General features: G+C 44.9%; 1 protein-coding gene across 2 annotated transcripts in view; it reads left to right on the top strand.

Annotated features, from left to right (window-relative positions):
* MRAP2 (melanocortin 2 receptor accessory protein 2) overlaps positions 1-17,923 on the top strand; it is a 50,191-nt gene that overhangs the window by 13,496 nt on the left and 18,772 nt on the right. The window contains exons 2-3 of one of the 2 annotated variants that reach the window (XM_019496909.2): positions 1,356-1,492; positions 8,744-8,877. In XM_019496909.2, the coding sequence (XP_019352454.1) occupies positions 8,751-8,877 (127 nt within the window). In that variant the 5' untranslated portion in view covers positions 1,356-1,492; positions 8,744-8,750. The remainder of the gene's footprint in view (positions 1-1,355; positions 1,493-8,743; positions 8,878-17,923) is intronic. The other variant, XM_019496910.2, reaches the window with a different exon arrangement.

Raw genomic sequence — 17,923 nt, forward strand, 5'->3', positions numbered from 1 at the left:
AGCTGCCAAACCTTATTGCTTTTAAAGGAAATGATCAGTCCATGATCTATAGAAGCAGAAGCCACTAACTCTAGACAGCTTTTTCTACGTTCCTTTTTCTTCCCACTTTGCTACGGGCTGCTTCACCTCCAGGTGTGCAGTAGCAGCTAAGGAGGGAGCTAACCCTAACTCATTTCTTATAATGTTTATTCCCAGATAGCATTTTGAGTCTGCTGAGGGTTTTATGTAGTGCAGCAGCTCCTCATCTGAACTGCCTTGCACCCAAACCCCACGCTGTACATGCTCTTCATGTATATGTATGAAGATGACACTTCTTCAGACTTGTGTAATAGAGTGATTAGGAGTGAATTTCAAGCTTTTGCATAGAGATATGGGGTGGAAAATTTTCTGGGAAATTTTCCAGCGCTTTATTTTTCCATGGAAAATTTTCCACCCCACATTTCTGCCTTCAGTGAAAGAGAATGTGCTTCAAGTAGTTCTGAATCAGATTTGCCTCAATCCGATTCTGAAATGGAACTAATAAATAGTGCAAGTGATTCTAGAGATAGGGACAGTGAAACTGGAGGTGCTGCAGTGACCTCAGTGGAAGAGAGTTAAACTCTGCTGAAGTAGACGAGTGGACAACCACGGCATATTATGCACAGTTCTTTGGGTACGCTAAAATTAGTGTGTCAACAGTTTTCAGTGCCTTTGGTTTTTTTCCCTTAAATTTAAATAAACAGTGTAAAGGAAATACATGCTATTGTGTATTGTCTCTACATTTTTACAGGTATTCCAATAGAAATAATTTATTTCCACGTGAAGCTTTGAATTTGTTTAAATATAACATTTAAACTTCATTAAGTATGTTGTATTTAATTTTTCTCCTAATCAAATATTTCAGTTCAAATACGTGTGGCTATTGGGACATGAAATTAACATGGTGGTACTTTTTTTTTAGTTTTATTTGATTTCTATTTAGTAAACAAACATTTCAAATCAGATCATGTTCTGTTTAGGGCATTGGAAAATTTTCTGGAAAACCCACATCTCTGCTTTTGCAACAGATGTTTCTGGCCTGCTTGTCTCCACCCCCTTTCCTCCTCCGGTTTTTCAAACCTTCATGCCATAACGTTGTTTCCATAGCCTTGGCATGGATTGCTAACAGGATAATGTTCTCTTTTAAAAGGTGATTAGAACTTAAATGCTGCTGCCCTGCTTAGGTCTTTTGGTGGGGGATTTGACAAGAAGCTTTAGCCTGCCTTCCCTCCCTCCCACTTCTGAGTTGAACTTTTTTTCTGCTATGAATACAGTGCCTGCTATGTCTGAACTGCCTGGTTTGTCCATTGAGATGTGTACATACATTTTTTCCCTAGGTTTCCTTCTGATGATTTGTTCTTTGGAAGAAAGATTGTCTCTGCAATCCTGTACTTTGGGATGAAATTTTTTTCTGAGCCCAGCTGAAGACTAGGCTTCAGTGTACAAAACTAAAGATTGATACATCTAGTTCCAGGTATTAAGTGGCATTACAGATTTTATATTGCTTAATTGTAGTAAAATTTTATGATTCTTTTTTGGAGTGGGGATTATACTATCCTTTGCTTTAGCATCTTTTTTTGGAAGCCAATTATATTGCTTTCGCTTGGTCTTCTCACAGGTGCTGTCCCATGCAGTTCTCTTGCTAATTTCTCTTGTTGACCATCCTCTAGACAGTCTGGCAGGTGTTGTGTAGAAGTCTAAAGTCCCCGAATTCCTCTTCAGCCTATGCCCAGTATTTATAGATGGCTGGTTTTAATACTGTATTCTAATGAACGATATCTGATCCAGATCCATCCCATTTAAACTTCTGTTTCACTGAAATTTTTATGACCAGATTAAACTGGATTTCTTGGCGGGGGGGTGGGGAAGACTGTATCAGTTAGTTGGAATGTATGCCCCTGACAAAGGAAAAGGAGCAAAAGGAAACCCTCTTTATCTCCTTTCCCTTCCCATTAGGGAATGTTGCTTTACACTGGTTTGTTATTCCTCTACCTTAGTTTGTGGTCTGAGGGCTGCTTTTGTTTTTACAAATTATCTAAGCATTCTAACAAAAATGCATCTGGTATAGCAGCATAACATTCAATACATTTGGCTACATTAAATTCTATTTCTAATTATTTTGAGATGAATTTACATCAAATAATCCAAATACTTTATTATGTATGGTTCTTACTTATATATAGTGTTTCCTTTTTGGCCTTGTGCTGTGTTTTGATTGCATCTAATTAAACATATATGCATGTCTTCCCACATTTGAGAAGGTTCATGCGATGGTCACTCAGGCACAGGCTTCCGGGGTTCTTCTGCCTTGGCCACATCTCTGTAGCTTAAGTCTCTTGAAAATGGGCAAGCCTGCCAATAGCACGTAGCATTTTCTTACAGTGAAGGATTGAAGTCCAAAAGAATAGAAGAGGAAATTAAAATGAGAAAAACCCTGAACAACTTCATGTTGTAGGCCTTGGTGAAGTTTCCAAAGAAAGAGTTAACATCATTACCTTTATGGGAAACTGAGATCACTAAATCCATTTTTACAGTCCTTTGATAGATGTTACTAAATTGCCATTATTTCATAGACATTAGGGCTGCAAGGGACCTTGTAAGATCATCGGGTCCAGCCCCCTGCCCAAGGGGCAGGAAGTCGGCTAGGGGCGAAGGATCCCAGCAAGATAAATGTCCAAATGTTTCTTGAAAGTGTCCAGAGTAGGTGCTTGCACCACCTCTGGGAGAGTCTGTTCCAGGCCTTGAGGGTTCAAACAGTAAAGAAGTTTTTCAGTACAAGATAGCTTTATCACATTTTCTTCTTGTGCGGCTACCTTTTAAGCAAGATAGTACTAGTCTTCTCTACATTTAATTTTGCAGTAAACCATTTGGCTACATTGTTCATACTCTATCATAAACATGATACATAGACCAACCTCAATTGCAGCAACATGTGTATGTGTAATAACTAACCAAGATGTTAAAATAAATCAGTTTATACTCCTGTTGGATTGGGCATAGATTCTCTCATCTTTGCTTGTGTTGAGAGAAGGAAAGAAAAATGTGAATAAGAACATTTTTTCTTCACTGCTGTTTTTAGGTTCCTTTTGTAATACAACCCAACATCTCTCCTGCCATTTACTGCACTAGCACATTTTTAAGACCTTGGAGCTGTTAACACTGCTGTTTTGCTTCTTTTCCAAAAGAGGCGGCCATTGCAGAGCCCACCAGTGTGTAGGAGTGATTTTAATTTTATAGTTGAATGGCTCTTCCCTTTTTTTTTCTTCATCTGAATTTAATCTGCATTATTACTTAATGCACATATTGGGTGGTATAATTGCTGTCTCCTGGAGGAAAGTCCACGGAGGAGCTGAAGTGGAGGAAGTCTCAGTTAGATTTGCCTTGCTGATATTTGCCCTGAGTTCTACTGAGGGATTCAGTACTGCCCTTCTTGGCTGAACAGGCCACAGACCCTGACCAGAAACCCTTGAGAACTTCCACGACCCTGTAGGATTAACGGGATCATAAATAATAATAATAAAAACCCCCCAAAAAACAAGTAGAGCTGTAAGGGACATCATGAGATCATCAAGTCCATCCCTCTGCTCAAGGCAGGATCACCTTTGACAAAGCCATTGCAGCCAAGAGTCTGTCTAGCTTGCTTTTAAACTTCCAGGGATGGAGATTCCACAACTTCCTTAAGTAGCCTGCTCCAATGCTTGATCCACCCTCATAGTCAGTTCCTGTAATCTCCAACCCAGATTTTCCCTGCTGCAGTTTGAGGCCATTGCTCCTAGGTTTTGTCTCTGGCTGTAGTGGACAGGAACACACGTGAACGCACCCCTACCTTTCAGGTATTACTGTTACCAAATCCCTCCCCAAGTCTTTTCTCCAAACCAAATAGCCCTACTTTTAGCCTTTCCTCCACTCGTACCTCTCAGGTCCCTAATCTTTATTTATTTATTTATTTATTTTTTTGCACTGAATTCTTTCCAATCTGTTTGCATACTTCCTGAAGTGTAGGTCCTAAAACTGGACATGGCACTCCAGGCAAGGCCTCACCAGTGCTGAATAGAGCAGAAAAATCACCACCTCTTATTTGCAAGTGACACTTTCATTAATACCCAGTATGCTGTTGGCTTTAGTTGCAAAAAAAAAAAAAAGCTCACTATTGGCTCATATTCAGTTTGTTCTGCTAACTCCCTGGTCTACGGCAGCCTACCTGATCATTCCCCAGTCTGTATTCGTGCCTGGCTCTATTTCTGGGCCACTTTCTCAGGGTTTCTAGCAAGTCTGTCTGCAGTAAATGTATTCTTTTGTATAGACAGTTCATGATTTTCTTTTTTTCCTACTGGACCTGTTCTGTGGGTTGTTCTCACCAGGTGTGGGGAGGGGTTATAGGAAAAGTGATAAAATGGAGTGGGGGTGGGTTGTATGGTTTTCCAGCCTAAGATCTACAGGACTGAAGAGGTTATCCTTGCCTCTTCCTTCTGCTTGCACAAGTGTTCACCTCGGTGAAAAATCCGAGATGGTAAAAGTAGTCGCTCTGTTTTTATATTTAAAACAAAAGGGAAGCCTTGTGTCTTCCACTACCTACAGGCTCGGTTTTTTGGTTTTTTGGGGTTCTTTTTGTTAAACTGGGGGGTGGGGGCGGGCTGGGAAGCAAGCAGAGGTGTTTGTTAAGAAAAAACAGAAAACTGATTGTGCTGTTTGTGGAGGTTAATACTTGTCTAGTCCTAAATTTAGATACAAGATGCATGTAAATATTAAGAAGAACATTTTTTTCCCTAAAAAACTGCTTGTTTCACTGCTTGACAAAGATATATCCAGATGCAGAAATTGGCTTTGTACGCTGTGGGGAAGACTTGGCTTGAAGAATTCTTGAATTTAAGGTCCTTAAGTTCAATAGAATTTGTAGGTAGGGCTGAACTGCAGCTTTGGGGGCGTGAGGGGAAGTAGAGGATTGATTTTAAGGTTTTTCAGTTCAGATTGTTGTAATGATGAGCTTCAGCAGTGGGGGAGGGCAACCTTTTTTAGTGGGTATGTATGCCATTCTAGATCCCTTCCCATGTCTTACCTGTTGGTTTGCTTTCTGCTCTCAGCCTGTGCTTCTCATCCAGTCTTACTTTTTTTTTTCTGCTCCCTGTATTTATATGCATTTGTGCTCCATGCTGCCCCCCTCATTTGCCATGTGCCATGTACAGAGGCTGTCTATGCCACTTGAGGCACCCCTCCAGGTTGGCCACTACTGACGGGCTTGATCAATTTTATGCAACAGTGAAGCTATACCCTAGCTGAATGTTCGCTTCCTTGAAAGCATCCTTCAGCTGCATACTAACATGCTTAAAATCATGACAGTTGCATCTTCCCTGTCCCCTCCATCCTCCATGTTCCTCTCCACCACAGGCTTTAAGTCAGTGGTCCTCAGCCTTTTTCCTGTTGGGGCCCACTTGCAAAGATCCATGGCCTGTCCTGACTCATGTCCCCCTCAGCCCTGCTGGAGGGGCCCCTAGTTGCCCCCATCCCGCTCGGGCTGGAGTGCAGTGGCTGCAGTGACTCTGGCTCATGTGGGCAGCAGCAGAGCAAGTCTGGCCCCAACACGGGCTGGAGGGAGGAGGAAGGGAGGTCCGTGGCATCCCTCTACCCCGGGCTGTGGCTGCTGTGCCATGTCAAGCAGCCTGGTCATGGCCCTTCCTGCCCCCCCGAGTAGCTTTTCCTAGCTGCCCTGCCCCTGTGAGCATGGGCACTGGCCCTGGTGCTGCCAGTCCTGCCACACAGCTCTCCCCTTCTCCCCCTCCCCCTCTGGAAGGGGGTAGGTGCCTTCCCACCATCCCTTTGCCCTGCAGCAGCTTGCGATCATTTGAAATATTCTTGTGACCCACTTTTGGGTCATGACCCATGGGTTGAGAAATGTTGCTTTAAGTGATGCTCTTTTCTGGGAATTAAGGAACTTCTGTGCAACTGAAAGTGTAGATGGAAAGGATTCTAAAGTGAGAAAGAGGGAGATGCTGGAAGTCTGGCACTGCCCTGATGGTCTCTTATACCCCATCCGACAAACTGGACCCAATCCTGAAACTCCCTCCCTTCCATGACTCCCTTGTGAATTGTACAGAGGGAGCACACCAATGCTCTGAGCTCACTGGCATGTCAGCTTGGCTCCTGTTACCTCCTGAGCATGCTGTGAGCTCTCAGCTGACCAGCTAATCAGCACAGGCTCTGGCCACAGCCCCTGCTTTCACATGGGTCATGCCACTGCAGCTTTTGACTGTAAACTGGCTTGCCCACTACACCTCCAGTCCTGCCTAGTTACCATTCACTCCTCAGCACGGACTTTGTAAGCCCCCTGCAAAGTCTCATGGTAGGTAGGGGAAGACAATAGACAGCTGTCTCCAGTACAGATTACAAGAGATCCAAGCACAGACTCTCTCTGCCTGCAGATATGAGTGAGCATTTATTACAATTTTTCAAAATGAGAATTCCACATTGGAAAGTTGAGCTAGTTTTATCTGACCTAAAGGTCACAAGATTTGCTTCTGTTCTGTACTTTGGAGGAGTGCCTTTCTAATCGGTCATGTTCCTTGTATGTGGTTGAAGATTGATGCTTGTGACTTAAAAGCATGGACTTTCTTATCTGTAGATTCTTCTTCTGTAGAAGAACAGATATTGTTTCTGCAAACCTTCCTGTCAGCAAGTTCATTTGCTAAAGCTTGAATAATTGTCAGTGGAGCCAACCTCCCTTCCCACCCCATATATATCGAGTTCTAGTATGAATTCGTTTTTTCACTTTGAGCGTGTGGGAGGTTGATTTCTGGCCTTTACCAAATCTCTCTCAACACTTAAGACGTCCCACCAGCTAAAATAAATGGTTAGAAGCATTTGTACACTTAGGTTGGATGTATTCATCCATGTCTCAATCCCTCTCTGCCTAAGTGAAAGCACTTTTAGAAATTTCTTATTAAAAATAAAATCCTTGTCCTACTTAATTTTTGTGGTGAAAAGTTCCATGGTGTTCCAAAGCACTGACTGTGCTTAATGTTAAGTACGTACATAAGCTTTTACAGGACCAGGGTCAAAACTAAGTAAAAATATCCAAAGCTTCCCTAAAAAATGCACAGAGAGACATCTGGAGAACACGTGGGTAATGAGCAGGGATCTGGGTTTTCTGTTTGCCAGAGAGGTGTGTGCATTTTCCTCCTTTTAATGGAGAAAAATGTGGGGAAACCACAGGCTTCAATTTGCAGGCTGGCAGAGATCCAGCCTGAGAGGAGCTGCTTGTGGTTTGGGGGAAGTGGGATGTAGGGGATGCCATGTGCATGTGTGCACGCACATATCCAAGTGGTAGTCAGGCAGGGTGGTGGAGAGCAGCTCCCTCCAGATAAGTGGCAGGAGGGGTGGGCACAAGTGATGTGGCAGGCCCCCCAAGATTTCTGCACCCACAGTGGCATGTGTAGGTGCAGCCAGGCTGGACCACCTCTGGGCAGGAGCTGCCTCTGTGGCCCTGCAGGTGGGACCCAGCGCAGGAGGGCATTGTGCCCCACTGCTGCCAGGTGGGCAGGGTGCCCTTCATCTTAGCAGCCATGGTGCAGCACTCCCTCCCATGCTGGCTCCTGCCTGCTGGGCAGCAGAGGTGGCTCCGGCTTGGAGCTGGCTGCAGCCCTGTGCCCTGCTAGGGATAGAGAAATCTGGGGTGGGGAGGGGCTGACGTGTGCCCCTACCCCCAGGCATTGCCTGTGCCCTCCCTGCCCCCCCTGCCATATCTGTATGCACACCCAACCCATTTCCCCAGCCACCCTCCCGTGCCCTCCCTTGCATACTGGGGGGCTCTGGCCTGGGGGTAGGGGCTGTGGGTTGGGAGTGAGGGGGCACCAGCAGGGCTGGGGAGTGGTTTGGGAGTGATAGCCACTGGCATATCAGGGTTGCTCAGCACCACAAAGCAGAAGAGGGGCAGGGGCACCTCTGCCTCTTTTCCATGATTTAAAAAAACAAAAAAGGAACCAAAATCAAATGCCAAAAGATTATAGGTTTTTAGAATTTATTTTATTATAATGACAGTCGCTGGTAGGCTTCCAAATTGCTTTAAAATTGTAAATATATCAATAAAACATGCTCAACTGATATAGCAAGATAAATTTATAGATATATATGCGTATGGATTTGGGTTTTTTTAATTGGGGATTCTGGGATTTTTTTTTAAACTGAGAAAACCAGGATCCCTGGTAATGAGTTCCAAAATCACGTATTTCTAATTCTCCATGTTTGAATGGAATTCTTATTTATAAATATAAAAATAAAAAATAAATAGTCTGTTATTTTTGTAAAGTGTAATTCCTGAGTGCTGTACAGTGTTAAGGCTATGTATTGGTTAACCAGCTATTGGATTACTTTTAATGATTGTTACCTGTTTACATATTTCTTATTTTTGTGTTCTTGAAATATAGTCAGTCACTAGGCTGGAAAAATGTCGTCTTAGTTTGTATTATCTTCCTGTAGAGAGATGCTAGAAACGGGTTTTGAGCCCCATTGGGTTTAGGGCAAGAAAAGAACAGAATGGAGGGGGATGGGCTCCTTTGAAGGGGTGGACAAATAGACTTTGAAAGGAGCCGTTTCAGAACAGATGTAACCAAGAAGGGTGTGAGGGGACTGCAAGAGAATAATTAAAGCAAGAACAAACAAAACAAGCAGTCATCGTTTGGTGTTCCTTTTTACTTCTAACATGTTGTATATTTGTTTCTACATATCTGTCCAGGTTCAAGATGTCTATGCACAGGTTAAGTTCCAACAGAACATCTCAGCAAGCCCTATCTAATTCTGATTACACTTGGGAATATGAGTATTACGAGTATGGACCAGTTTCATTTGAAGGACTGAAAGCTCATAAATGTAAGTCCTATATAGAAGTTCCGTATTATTAGCTGCCCTGTATTCTACTTGTCAGAGCTCTTGCTGAATGCTTTAACTATGATTATTCTTCAAAAACCTCTTTGAATTGGTATCCCACACACAACTATTAAGCTAATAGCATTTTCCAGTTTCTCTCTTTCTCCTTTCTTTGAGCTGTTATTTATATTGGCACCTCAGGATGTCATGCACTTCCTTGGTTTAAAAAGAAATTTGTCCACACTTCTGTAAGACTGAAGGGGTGTCCAGCCCCCTGTTATCACACCATATAATCCTGTTCAGCATCCAGTTGCTCTGTCATGAAGAAAACTTTCATTAAAGCAAAAGAAAAGAAATGACTAGTTTGCTTTTGTTCTTGTAAAATGGGGGGCAGGGGAAGAAAAGAAACTGAAGGATTTGAAACATTTAGAAAGGAAAAAACATTTTTCATTCTGGCTTTGATAGAAGTGACAGCATTAAAAAGGAAAGTAAGCTTAAGAAAAAATTTAGAAGTATATGAAGATCTTGGTGGTAACCAGAGGTAGAGATATGACTTTCTGAAGAGGCTGATTTTTGCCTATGTCGGATGCACTGGTAGAAGCAACTTGGTTCCAGTTGTCCATGCAAACAACAGTTTGTTTTTATCTTTCCAAGTTGCATACACATTTAATTACTTCAAGTACATAGAAGGAACTATTAACACTTATTTGTTTTTTAAGAAATGTATAATTATTTGTACACTCCTACTGTGCAACCTGTTGTGAAATATCATTTGGTACTCGGGAAGCAAACAACTTGGGGAGCCTTATGGAAGGATATTGCAGAGATCTGCATCAGGTCTATTTTTAATCAGATGTTTACTAGAGGAGTAGACTACTTAACATGCTAAATTCCATTTTTTTTATTGATATGGGTGTTGTTCAACTGCAGATTAAATATATAAAGTGAACAGAGCAGTATATATGCCTAGAAATTAGAAAATTATTGGAAAATTCAAGCTACTGTAACTAGGGAAACTAAGAAACATCTACTCAATTGGGTTGGATTGTTAATAAATGCATATAAAGTAAATAAATAAACAAAGCAGTTTTGGTCACTCCCAAGCTATTTATTTTTTTTAGGTTTGTGTCTAGCTCTTCCCAGCAGAGGCTTGGGGCTGTTTACAGTAAAGACCAAAACAACATGTAGAAGCACATGGACTACAATGTTAAACAGAAGCTCCTTAAACAGTTTCCCAGCTTAGACTTGCTTGCTGAATACCTGTACAAACATGCAGGTCTTACAGGATTTCCGTAATATGTCCAGGCTTAAGCTTTAGGGGGGCTTCAAGGGGTCCAAAACTGAGGAGTGACTACCAAGAACAACCTCCCATATGTTTTCACCAAGTGGTCTTGGGGCATTTATGGTATGGTCCCTCTAGAACAGTGTTTTTCAACTTCTTTTGTTTTTTCATTTATGGACCACTGTGAAAATTTCAAGTGGAGGTAGGGATCCTTTTGAAATGTAAGTGTGGGTATTCACATACTTTTGATTTATCGTAGTCCTCTTTGCAGACCCCTTAGACATAGTCTGCAGACCACAGGTTGAAAACCACCACTTTAAAAGGGTTGCTCTTGGCTGACCTTGGGGATCAGATTGGGATACAGGGGAGTTCTCTTAAGTATATATGGCCTGTTTAGGGCCTTGCAGGTTAAAACCAGCACCTGGAATTGCACCTGGAAAGCTATTGGGAGTCGGTGCAGACTCTGGAGCACCTAAATTACTAGAATTGTTTTGGAGCAGTCCTTGAATACTCTCCAGGTCGGGTAAATACTTTATTGGCACTTCATCATCAACTGTGTGAGAGGCTGCCGAAAGATCTAGCAAGATCAACCAGGCATAATTTTCCCTGTTAATCTCCAAGCAAAGGTGTTTGAGCCAATGCCTTGAGCACAGTCTCTGTGCTATGATTGGGATGAAAGTATGATGACCTTCCCTAAAAGGGGAGGTTAGAAAGGAGTTGATAGGTGGCTATGGATTGAATTAATGAGTTAATGACTTGGTGTCTGATTCGGTTGCTATTAGTTTCTGCCAAAGCACAAAAAGAGATTCTGGCAACAGTTTGTCTTGCACTTTCTGAAACACATGTATTTTAAGGGAGTAGGGCATCACTGATAAATGTAAAAAGGAAGTTCCCTTCCCTATACCAGAGGGCTGAGATGCAACCAAGTTGTGTGAGACTTGAGTTCAAATCCTTCTCAGCCTGATTCTGAGCCAGAGTTTGAACTGAGTTTTCCCACCTCTTGTTGGGTCCTGACTACTGGACTAGAGTATTCTGGAACGATAGATGAAGGTTTGTGCTGTTGTAACTGTGTCCTAGGCTTTGTTTCGCTCCATTTGCAGCAAGGACTAGAACCCATCTCCTTTGCAGGGAGAGAAGGTAAGAAATAAGGGGCCCCTGGGGATTCGGAGCGGGGGGGGCAGCAAAGGCACCAGTCGCAGGGCTCAAGTGCCTATATACTAATGCTAGGAGCATGGGGAAGAAGCAGGATGAACTCGCGCTCCTGCTTGCACAAAACACCTATGACTTAGTAGGGCTAATGGAAACCTGGTGGGATTTGTCCCACGACTGGGCGGTACATATTGAGGGTTACAGATTGTACAGAAAGGACAGGGTGGGGAAAAAAGGGGGAGGGTTTGCGCTCTACGTCAATGAGCAATATACATCAACCCTCATCAAGAAGGAATCAAAGGACGAGGAAGTTGAAGGATTGTGGGTTAGGCTTCATGGGGGGGCAAGGAGAAAGGGATTTGGTGGTAGGAGTCTGCTACAGACCCCCACACCAAGCGGAAGAAATAGATTCGGGGCTCCTGAGGCAGCTCTCGGAGACCATAAAAGCTAAAGAGGCGGTAGTCATGGGGGACCTAAACTACCCAGACATCTGCTGGGAGATGCAGACGGCAAAGTCCCACCATTCACGCAGGTTTCTAACCTGTGTACAGGACCTCCACCTGACACAGGAGGTACATGGTCCCACTAGGGGGAATGCCATACTGGATCTGGTATTGGCAACGGGAGATGACATGGTAGGGGACCTACAGATTGGTAGCCATCTGGGGGACAGTGATCACCTAATAATAGAATTCTTTATAAAATGTCGAGTGAGTAAGGTAACTAATAGGGTGAAAGTGCTAGACTTTAGGAAAGCTGATCTCAATGCACTCAGGCGATTAGTCAAAGACGCACTGCAGAGTAGGAGTTCTGAAGTGATGGGAGCCCAAGAAGGGTGGCTGTGCCTTAAGGAAACGATCCTTCAGGCACAAAGCAAGACGATCCTGATGCGAGGGAAAAGAGGGAAAGGGGCCAGGAGGCTTCCCTGGCTGACCAGAGAAATCCAGGGCAGCCTAAGGGCCAAAAGGGGAGCACATAAAAAGTGGAAACGGAGAAATCACCAAAGACGAATATACCTCCTCTGCTCGTGCTTGTAGGGAGGCAGTTAGACAGGTCAAAGCTACCATGGAGCTGAGGATGGCATCCCAAGTAAAGGACAACAAGAAATTGTTTTTTAGATATATAGGAAGTAAAAGGAAGGCCCAGGGAGGAATAGGACCCCTGTTAAATGGGCAGAAGCAATTGGTGACGGACAGGGGGGACAAGGCTGAACTCCTCAACGAGTTCTTTGCCTCAGTGTTCCTAAGTGAGGGGCACGACAAGTCTCTCACTGGGGTTGTAGAGAGGCAGCAGCAAGGTGCCAGATTGCCATGCGTAGACCCTGAGATGGTGCAGAGTCACTTGGAAGAACTGGATGCCTTTAAGTTGGCAGGCCCAGATGAGCTCCATCCGAGGGTGCTGAAGGCACTGGCCGACATCATTGCAGAGCCACTGGCGGGAATATTTGAACGCTCGTGGCGCACGGGCCAAGTCCTGGAGGACTGGAAAATGGCCAATGTGGTCCCCATTTTCAAGAAGGGGAGGAAGGAGGACCCAGGCAACTATAGGCCAGTCAGTCTCACCTCCATCCTCGGCAAAATCTTTGAAAAAATTATCAAGGCTCACATTTGCAAGAGCCCGGCAGGACAAATTTTGCTGAGGGGAAACCAGCACGGGTTCGTAGCAGGCAGATCATGCCTGACTAATCTAGTCTCTTTTTATGACCAGGTTACGAAACGCCTGGACACAGGAGGAGGGGTGGATGTTGTGTACTTAAACTTCAGGAAGGCCTCCGATACGGTATCCCACCCCATACTGGTGAACAAGTTAAGAGGCTGTGACTTGGATGACTACACAGTCTGGTGGGTGGCGAATTGGGTAGAGGGTCGCACCCAGAGAGTCGTGGTGGATGGGTCGGTTTCGACCTGGAAGGGTGTGGGCAGTGGGGTCCCGCAGGGCTCTGTCCTGGGACTGATACTCTTTAATGTCTTCATCAGCGACTTGGGCGAGGGAGTGAAATGTACTCTGTCCAAGTTTGCAGATGACACAAAGCTATGGGGAGAAGCGGACACGCCGGAGGGCAGGGAACAGCTGCAAGCAGACCTGGACAGGTTGGACAAGTGGGCAGAAAACAACAGAATGCAGTTCAACAAGGAGAAATGCAAAGTGCTGCACCTAGGGAGGAAAAATGTCCAGCACACCTACAGCCTAGGGAATGACCTGCTGGGTGGCACGGAAGTGGAAAGGGACCTTGGAGTCCTAGTGGACTCCAAGATGAACATGAGTCGGCAGCGTGACGAAACCATCAGAAAAGCCAATGGCATTTTATCGTGCATCAGCAGATGCATGACGAATAGATCCAAGGAGGTGATACTTCCCCTCTATCAGGCGCTGGTCAGACCGCAGTTGGAGTACTGCGTGCAATTCTGGGCGCCGCACTTCAAGAGGGATGCGGATAACCTGGAGAGAGTCCAGAGAAGGGCCACTCTTATGGTTAAGGGCTTGCAGACCAAGCCCTACGAGGAGAGACTAAAGAACCTGGACCTTTTCATCCTCCGCAAGAGAAGGTTGAGAGGCAACCTTGTGGCTGCCTATATGTTCATCATGGGGGCACAGAAGGGAATTGGTGAGGATTTATTCACCAAGGTACCCCCGGGGGTCACAAGAAATAATGGCCACAAGCTAGCAGAGAGCAGATTTAGATTGGACATTAGGAAGAACTTCTTCACAGTTCGAGTGGCCAAGGTCTGGAACGGGCTCCCAAGGGAGGTGGTGCTCTCCCCTACCCTGGGGGTCTTCAAGAGGAGGTTAGATAAGCATCTAGCTGGGGTCATCTAGACCCAGCACTCTTTCCTGCTTATGCAGGGGGTCGGACTTGATGATCTATTGAGGTCCCTTCCGACCCTAACATCTATGAAACTGTGAAACCAGCTGCATTGCTACATACATCCTGGTACTTGGATGCAAGTTTGCAGTGTAATCTTGCAGTTAAAATCAAATGGACAAGTGGTCTGTGTAAGCAGAAATTCTCAAGTAGAGAGATGACTGTCTATGTAAAAAAAAAAAAATGACACTTTTAACTATTCTAGTATGAGGAAGATTTCATAGACATCAGGGCTGGGAGGGAACTTGCAAGATCATTGGATCCAGCCCCCTGCCCAAGGGGCAGGAAGTCACCTGACATCAAATGATCTCAGCAAGATGGGTATCCCAGTGTTTCTTAAGTGTCCAAAATAGTTGCTTACACCACCTCTGGTGGGGGAGGGGGGGTGTCTGTTCCAGGCCTTGGGGGACTCGGACAGTAAAAAAGTGTTTCCTTATGTCCAGGCTAATACGGTCTTCCAGGAGTTTGTGACATTTGGACCTTGTCTTTTCTTGGGGTGCCATGATGAACAGACGTTCTCCTGTTTCCTGATGCACAACCCTTGTGTACTTATAGGCTGCCACAAAGTCACCCCGAGCCTAAGCTCTTCTAGGCTGAAAAGTCCTATGACTCTCAGCCTCTCCTCATAGGGCTTGTTCTCTTGCTCTCTGATCATGCATGTGGCTCTCCTCTGGACTCCTCTCTCAAGCTTCTCCAGGTCCTTTCTAAAGTGTGGAGCTCAGAATTGGGTGCATTACTCCAGCTGCGGCCTCACCAAGGTTGAGTAAAGCGGGAGGATGACTTCTTGGGTCTCGCATGAGATGCACCAATTAATACAAACCAGAGTTTTGTTTTGCCTGATGTGGCATTGCATTGGTGGCTTATGTTCATCTTGTGGTCAGTCACAAACTGCAAGTCTCTTTCAGTCGTGGGGTAGTGAGTGTAGCATTGCCGAGTCTGTAAGTATGATGCAGGTTTTTTTTCTCTGGAGGTGGAGCACCTTGCATTTATTTCTCTGTGTTGAATGCCATCAGGGTTTGATCTGTCCACCTTGCGAGCCTGTCAAGAGTCAGTCTGGATCACCAGCCTATCCTCTAGTGTGACCACACTTCCCCATAGTTTTGTGTTGTCAGTGAGCTAAGCCAGTCTGCTTCTGACACCAGCATCCAGATCATTTATAAATATATCAAAGGGTACAGATCCAAGAACAAAGCCCTGGAGGACGCCACTGATCACCATGCACCATAGTGATAGTCGATGGAACCGAATCAACCTCTGGGTCCGACCACGGAGCCAGTTCCCCACCCATCAGGCTGTAAGGTTGTCAAGGCCGCAGTTCCCCAATTTTACCATAAGTATATCATGGGACACCAGGTCAAAGGCTTTTTTGAAGTCCAAATATGCTGTCAACTTCTCTTCTGTCTAGGTGATGGATCACCTGGTCATAGAAGGAAATGAGATTGATCAGGCAAGTCCTACCCGCAACAAAGCTGTATTATCTATTTCTCAGAATATTGCCTTTTGTTAGCCTGCTGATAATGGTTTTTTTGGTTTTCTGTATTTTTTTTCATCCCCCCCCCCCCCCCGCCCAAGATCTTCCCAGGGATTGAGGTCAAACTGATTGGCCTGTTGTTCCCCAGATCTTCCTCCCTCCCTTTCTTGAAGATAGGCACCACACTGGCCCTCTTCCAATCTTCAGGTACCTCATCTAAGCTCCATGAGTTTTTGAATATCCTTGCCAGTGGCTGTGCTATGATGTCAGCCAGTTCTTTTAGCACTTGGGTGCATTCCATCCGGGCCAGCTGATTTGTGGATATCCAGCCTCTCAAGGTGTTTCCTCACAAGACCTACGCCAATGATGGGCCTATGTTCACTCTTACCATGATTAGTCCTGCATCTCGTCAGGCAGGGTGATCCCCTTGAGCTGGTGGAAGACCCACACAAAATAGTCATTAAGGAAATTGTTTTTTTCCTGGGTGTCTATCAGCTGCCCCATTTGGTTTAGCAAGGGTCCAATGATGCCCTGTTGGTTTTTGTTTGTTTGTTTGTTTTTTACTTCCCATGTATCTGAAGAAGGACTTCTTATTGTCCTTGATTTCTGTAGCCAGTTAGAGTTTGGTTGCAGCCTTGGCTTTCTTAGTTCACTCCCTACAGCTGCAGGCCAGTGCTGAATGTTCTTCCTTAGTGGTGTTTCCAGACTTCCATCCTTTATAAGCTTCTCTTTTTAGGTACAGGGCATCCATGAATTCCCTTTTGAGCCAAGGGGGTCGCCCAGCCCTATTTCTACATTTCCTATGGACTGGAATAGATTTCACTTGTACTTCAAGAATTGCATCATAGTAGCTAGGGTCAGGAGGGACCTGAACAGATCATCTAGCCTGACCCCCTGCCAGAGGCAGGAATTAATGCTGGGTTCACAAGACCCTAGACAGGTGATCATCTAGCCTCTTTGAATTACCCCAAGGTAGGGGCGAGAACCACTTCCCTAGGAATTTGGTTCTAGATTCTGGCCACCCTAACTAAAATATTGCCTCCTGATCTCTAACCTAAACCTATTCTCCATCAGCTTCTTACCATTGTTCCTCATCATCCCAGGTGGCGCTGGGGAAAAAGGGGCTCTACCTATTTGCTGTTGATCTCCCCTGGTGAGTTTGTAGGCAGCCACCAGGTTCGCCCCCCCCCCAGCCTCCTCTTGCTGAGGCTGAACAGGTTCAGGTCCCTCAGTCTCTCCTCGTAGGGCCTGTCCTGCTGCCCTCTCACCAAATGGGTGTCCCTCCTCTGAACCCCCTCCAAGCTGGCCACATCCCTTTTGAAGTGCAGTGCCCAGTACTGGACACAGTACTCCAACTGCGGCCTGACCAAAGTCGCATAGAGAGCCCAGTGTAACATATGGGGGTAGGTAGCAAGAGGAAAATCTAACTGATGCTGCCTCTGGACCTCTTGAAGCACAGACTTTTGCTTGAGTCTGCTTGAATTAATGTTGTTGTGGGCATGGTAGCCCAGGTGGCTCCATTGTCAGACTATGTTGCTGAATTCTTAATTCTTACCCCATCTGAGTAAGGTGGAGGCTGTCCCTTCCCAGCAAACTGCTGCCTCTCTGACGCGCAGACTGTGGTTGAAGAAGCCGAAGTCTTCACGATGGCACCAGTGCTGCAGTCTTCTGTGCAGCGCTGGTGGAGGAGAAAACCACTTGTGCCGCCAACCCTCTGAGCCCTGCTCCCAGAGCACTGTAGTCATATCCTGCCCATGTGGTGAAGGAGCATGGGGTGGTTGTTGGAGGGCTGGATAAATTTTGGGATCCTCTCGGTGACAACCCAGATACGGGCCCCCGGCGGCAGTTTAACAATTTTGTTCTTAAAGAAGAAGAAAATAGATAAGAGGCTGGAAGAACTGACAGAAACATGAACCAAAACTTTCTCTATACATGTACAACTAAATAGTTTGTCTTCTAATACATAGATTTAGTTCTTTCAGAAGGCAAGGAAACAACGACAGCTGATAACAATTATTTAAGGAGAGCAAGTAGCAAAGAGGAAGAAGGAACTATGCTCTAGCCTATCTCTCAAACTTTCAAAGCTGTGTATTCTTCCATTTGTCTTGCTCCTGCCTGTGGTTTGTAAATCCTGTGTATGTCAGAGCCAGGCCTCCATGTTTGCTCTGGCTTTTTTTTTTTTTTTTAATATCAGTTTACATCTTTATATAGCTCTAGGCTTTTTTTGGTTTTGTTTTATTATGTGGCCCAGAGCAGGACAGGACCTGAATTACTTTAGCCTTTG

This window comes from Alligator mississippiensis, chromosome 1 (assembly GCF_030867095.1).
Source record: "Alligator mississippiensis isolate rAllMis1 chromosome 1, rAllMis1, whole genome shotgun sequence".
NCBI classification, from domain to species: Eukaryota; Metazoa; Chordata; order Crocodylia; family Alligatoridae; genus Alligator; species Alligator mississippiensis.